The 5,977-nt window shown below is 39.1% G+C and overlaps 1 protein-coding gene across 1 annotated transcript in view; it reads left to right on the top strand.

Annotated features, from left to right (window-relative positions):
• The window catches only part of LOC147423700 (vacuolar protein-sorting-associated protein 37 homolog 2-like), a 119,437-nt gene extending 113,877 nt beyond the window's left edge, over positions 1–5,560 (top strand). Inside the window, exons 6-7 of the mRNA XM_086500968.1 lie at positions 4,798–4,918; positions 5,120–5,560. Coding sequence (XP_086357094.1) covers positions 4,798–4,918; positions 5,120–5,289 — 291 coding nt within the window. The 3' untranslated portion in view covers positions 5,290–5,560. The remainder of the gene's footprint in view (positions 1–4,797; positions 4,919–5,119) is intronic.
• The last annotated feature ends 417 nt before the right edge of the window (positions 5,561–5,977 follow it).

Here is a 5,977-nt window from a genome sequence, read left to right as displayed (position 1 = left end):
TATATATAATATATATAGATATATATATATATAATATATATATATAATATTATATTACATATTATATATATAATATATATATATTTATATCTATATATATATATATATATATATATATATATTTTATATATATATAATATTATATATATATATATATATATATATATAAAATATTTACATATATACTATATATATATATATATATATATATATATATATATAACATGTATATAATATATCTATATATATCTATATCATAATAGTTCTGGTCTCTCATGTATTATATATATATATTATATATCTATATATCTATATGTATATATATGTATATATATATCTATATGTATTATATATAATATATATATATATACATATATATTACATATTTAATATATATATATATACTTATATATATTATATATATATTATATATATATTTATATATGTATATGTATATATATATTTATATATATATATATATATATATATATGTATGTAATATGTATATATGTATATATATATATATATATATATATATATATATATATATATATATATATATATATATGTATATTATATATATATATATATATATATATATATATATATATATATATATATATATATATGTATATGTATATATATATGTATATATATATATATTATATATATATATATATATATATATTATATGTATATGTATATGTATATATGTATATATATATATTATATATATATATATATATGTATGTATATGTATATATGTATATATATATATATATATATATATATATATATATATATATATATATATATATATATATGTATGTATGTATGTATATATATATATATTATATATATTATATATATATATATGTATGTATATATATATGTATATATGTATATATATATGTATGTATATATATATGTATATATATATATATAGATAGAGGAGATCTATAGCCGTCTATGCACGGCTAGTTCTGGTCTCTCAGTGGAGGAGTGCACCACTTTACTGATTGAGACACTGCATGGTGCAGCATCAGAGGCAGACCTACACACTCAGCCGGGTCGGAGGCGACATTCTAGAGAATGCCCCAGAATAGTTGGTATGATGAGGAGTGCAGAGAGATGAGAGCCCAGCTCCAAAGAGATCTTCTTTTAGGAGTCATCACTTACAGACAGTCTCGGATTGCTTCTCGGCGCCTTGTGCGATGGAAGAAACGAGCTTACTTGGCCCAGATGGAGCGAGAGTTGTATCGGTTGTTCTTGAGTAGAGACTTAAGAGAGACATGGCGATTCTTTCATGAGCACTCCCCTCCCCCAGTGATTACTTCTCCCGATGTGTGGGTCCAGTATGCGACATCGTTATATATAGTTCCTGGACAAGAACCCCTTCCAAATCCTACAGAGCCATGCCCAACTACGAGCACCTTCTTTACCATTGAGATGGTAAAGAGATCCATTGACAGGATGAGGACCAGCAGGGTATATGATCATGATGGTCTAGTAGCAGAGCACTTTATACATGCTAGAGATATGCTCGTAGAGGTTCTTGCAGTGTTGTTCAATCGTGCCATGTGTGAGGGGTTACCTGAGACTTGGAAGTTGTCTACTATTGGGCCTATCTTCAAGGCAGGTGATCCTACAGAGCCCGGGAATTACTGCACTATTATGGTTGGGCACACATTGGCACGGTTGTATGCATCCATTCTTGAGCAGCCGTTGAGTAATTTGGGCAGAGGGTGAGGGTGTACCAGCAAAGGGCCAAGCCGGTTTTAGGAGGGGTTTCTCCACTCTTGATCATATTCTGACACTCAGAGCCATCATTGAGGAGGGAAGGTCACATGGGAGATGGATTTATTGTAGTTTTGTGGATTTCCGCAAAGCATCTGACATGGTATCGAGAGCTCAATTGATGCGCAGGCTGCAAGAGATGGGGGTGTCCATAGTGTTGATTTGGGGGATTATGGCTCTATACAGATCGGAGGGGATACCTGATTTAGTTCACTCCACCATTGGGGTGAAATAGGGTTGCCCATTGTCTCCTACTCTATTTGGTATGTATGTTGAGGAGGTGTCTGATTACATTGACAGAGAGGGTGATAGAGGTGCCCAGCTGGCAGGGACGTGGATCCCATTGTTGTTAATAGTTATATGCTGATGATATTGTGTTGATCTCTGACTCACCAGAGGGTATGCAGCGAAGATTGGATGCATTACACAGTTTTGCAGAGGATAGTGGATTGTTTGTAAACCTTGGTAAAACCAAGGTTATGGTGTTCACACCACAGTGGATCAGGAGATCAGCACCGACTTTCACATATGGTCAGAAGATTGTAGAGTATACAGATGCATACATTTACCTTGGGGTTGTCTTCATTGGGCCGAGGTTTTCTTTGGGGAGAGCAGCAGAGACTAGACTGACTAGAGCTTATGCGGCCTTGGGAGGCTTGGAGAGGATGTGTTCGCAGGTTCAGTTCTAGTAACCTCGGACGAAGTTATGGCTCTTTGATACTTTAGTAGCCTCAGCTATGTTGTATGCGGTGCAGATACAGGGACCTTCTGTAGGCGAGGATGGTTGGAGACATATGGAGAGGCCCTTGGTATGTATGATCTCTAAACTGATCAGAGCCAAGGCCTCCATACCCCACGCTATCATTTGAGCAGAGCTAGCTACCCCTCCTATGGAGATTGAGGCGCTTACCAGATTTGTCTCCTTTGTGCACAGCTTGTGGGATACTACTAGAGACAGATATGCTAGACTGGCCCTTGAGTTTTCCAGACAGTTAGCTCTTCAGGGGGACACTTCATGTTGGTATGCATAGGTGACATCATGGTTTCAGATGCATGGCTTCACCATGGACAGGCTGCCCCCTCTGCATTACTCTCTTCAGACACCCTCGATGTCTCTTTTACACGGGTGGAGATTACTAGACTCATTCGTCAGGACTTGATCCAGCTGGATACCAAGAGGACATGGATAGAGCCGCCACAAGAGTTGGGCACGAAGATGGCTTTCTATAAAAGCATCTTCTCCACCTCACAGGAGATGGGTTTGTGATTCGACACAGCTACATGGATACACATGTCTCATGGTTTGCGGTGTGCCATTGGTCAGATACACACATCCTCACATCAGCTGGAGATTGAGATTGGTAGATTCAGAGGGATACGAAAAGACAACAGGATATGCCACTTATGCCAGCTAGAGCCAGAGATAGAGCTACATTACATATGTCATTGCACAGTGTACTATGAGATTCGGGGCCGTTTCCACTGCTTATTCAGAGAGGGTTTCGGTCCTTTCTCTAGGGTCATGAGTTATGAGGATCAGAGATGTCTTGGGCTATATCTACTTGAGTTACACAGATATAGAGACACTTTATTGGGGAGAGCTAGAGAGAGACAGTCCCAGAGACAGATTACAGATTTCTTTTCACTAGATATGGGACAGCCAGAGGAGCAGCCATCACTGCAGAGCTCGGCCCACACTCATTCGACCACTACCAACACTCTCATCGACCGAGCAATAGAGCTACGAAGATCTAGACAACCACGATTGAGGAAAGGGGCTACACAGCATCGATGGAGACTATAGAGGATTCGAGCCATACTCTCTCGACATCTAGAGTGCAGATGAGGATGGATTCTAGTGGTAGTAGTATTTTTGTACTCGGACATGGTATCAGATTCACAATTTTGTAACAGTTTGGTCTCACAGGTTATTTTGGCCTTTTGAAGACGTTAATATAACATTTCATTTTCATCTCTCTCTCTCTCTCTCTCTCTCTCTCTCTCTCTCTCTCTCTCTCTCTCTCTATGAGGATGGATCTCCACCATATCCTCCCCTCTTCTTTCATTGTACTACACACATGTATTTTGTTTCGGTTCTTTTTTATTCTGGACATGGTATCAGATTCACTATGTTGTAACGGCTTGGTCTCATAGGTCATTTTGGCCTTTTGAAAATGATAATATATCATTTCATTTCATTTCTCTCTCTCTCTCTCTCTCTCTCTCTCTCTCTCTCTCTCTCTGGACACCCAGAGGAGCTACTACCACAACAGATCTTGTCGCATCACAACAGAGGCACATTGATTGATCAAGCGACTGAGCTAGGGAGATCCAGACGCCCACGACTACAGAGGACTACACAGCATCAAAGGAGGCTACATCAGAGGATACGGATCACTTTGGCCCAACATGCACGATGCCCGGTCAGACTACTGTCCATGGAGGAGATTGATGACATCCGCCAACGACCGATGCTGGATTTCTTGTGACTTGTGATTTAGCTATCCCAGCTAGCTGCTTAGTTCACATCCACCAATTTAGGATCCCATAGTACTTTTATTTTATCATTTTGTCATTTCATTTTGTTACTCTGACTTTGTATCAGATTCACCACATTGTAACGCTTTGGTCTCATAGGTCATTTTGGCCTTTTGAAGACTTTAATATAACATTTCATTTCATTTCATTTTCATTCTCTCTCTCTCTCTCTCTCTCTCTCTCTCTCTCTCACAACGTTTGTCTCCTCTACCTACTCTCCCCTCTTCATTCCTTTGGCACTTGGCTCATTCTCACAAAATACAAAAAAGCTTGTGGTGGTGCTTGCAGTAGGGCTGAAATTAGTCATCTGCAGCTTTTCACAATTGATGTCTTTGTAATTGTTGAGTAGTTTTATCGGTTTTTGCGAGTGTAGACCCATCCTTTCGCTGTTCATAGATTTGTCTGCCAAATTTTGATCCTAGGTATAAGCTTTTGCCAACTTACATACTATTCTCTGGGCAGTGTGCAATCATACGGACCATGGAATTAGCAGCTGCACAGGAAAATTTTGCCAAGGCCAAAGAGGAGAAGAGGAACCTGGTTGACCGATTTAGTGGTTCAGCTCTGATTACCCAGCTTCAAGGTATGCAACATTTTCATGTAAAGATAGGAAAATATTAGTCAAACTCCAAAGGGATTTGTAACTTGTGATTAAGGTATTTTTCTGGGTAGATGCCCTCATTTAAAAGGGGGGGCGGGTGGGGGGGGAACAAAGCCAAAGACAGAAATGAAGTGATGATTCTTTCTTAAGTTGTGATAAGTCACTTGTATGGCTATATTGCAGAGGCTGCAGATCAAGTAGATGAGGAGTCGGAACGGCTGCATGAGCAGCTTTTGGTCGGTGAAATAGATCTGGCAGAGTACATACCAAAGTATAGAAAATTGCGGGCATTATACCATAAACGGATTTTGACACGGCTTGCAGCAACTGGTACCATGAGACCCCCGGGGTGATGCTTACAGCTTTCTTGCTTAGCAGAACACGGTGTGGCTTTCACCCTTATTGTACAAAGCTACTCAAGTTGTTTTTAGACGACAATTTAATTTGAAACCCCCTGTATCTGGGGGTAGCAATGTTTTCGCTGTCAAGACAAAAAATATATACATGTGAGGACACTGCACCCTATAGGTCTTTGGGGAGCTTACCTTTCACAAACCTTCACTTTTGCTGGGTATCGAATGTGTAGATACCCTATCACTGAGCAATGGAAGTGTCTTCCCCCTCTATTTTTTTATTTTCTTAGTCGACGGTATTGTTTCAGTAATCAATAATACAACTTGGAGAAGAATGTTGATGTGTTGCGATATGTAGGACCATAAAAAGTACTTTGAAAAGGTGCGAGTCGAGCAGCAGGTTCAACCAACAAGTGGAGCATAACCAGTGCTGGTAAAAGCTACCCCGGGCAGCAGCTTAGAGCACATAGTACACTTTCAGTATCCTCTACTAACGGTCAGAATTTTTGGGAGTGGTTGAGCTCACATTTATAAAACAATGGCCTCTGTGCCTAATCAACAGGAATACTGCCTTTGGGATTGTCCTCCTAAGGCTCACTTGGTATGGAGAGCTGAGTACATGTTGTCGAGAGAGCTTCATGTGGGCTCTATTACGCCAGATCAGTGAGATGGTTGTAGCATGCCTTGC

Source organism: Adiantum capillus-veneris, chromosome 26 (assembly GCF_014529385.1).
Source record: "Adiantum capillus-veneris isolate H3 chromosome 26, ASM1452938v2, whole genome shotgun sequence".
NCBI classification, from domain to species: domain Eukaryota; kingdom Viridiplantae; phylum Streptophyta; class Polypodiopsida; order Polypodiales; family Pteridaceae; genus Adiantum; species Adiantum capillus-veneris.
The sequence above is the reverse complement of the archived record's forward strand: the minus strand, read 5'-3'. Positions and strand labels throughout refer to the sequence as shown.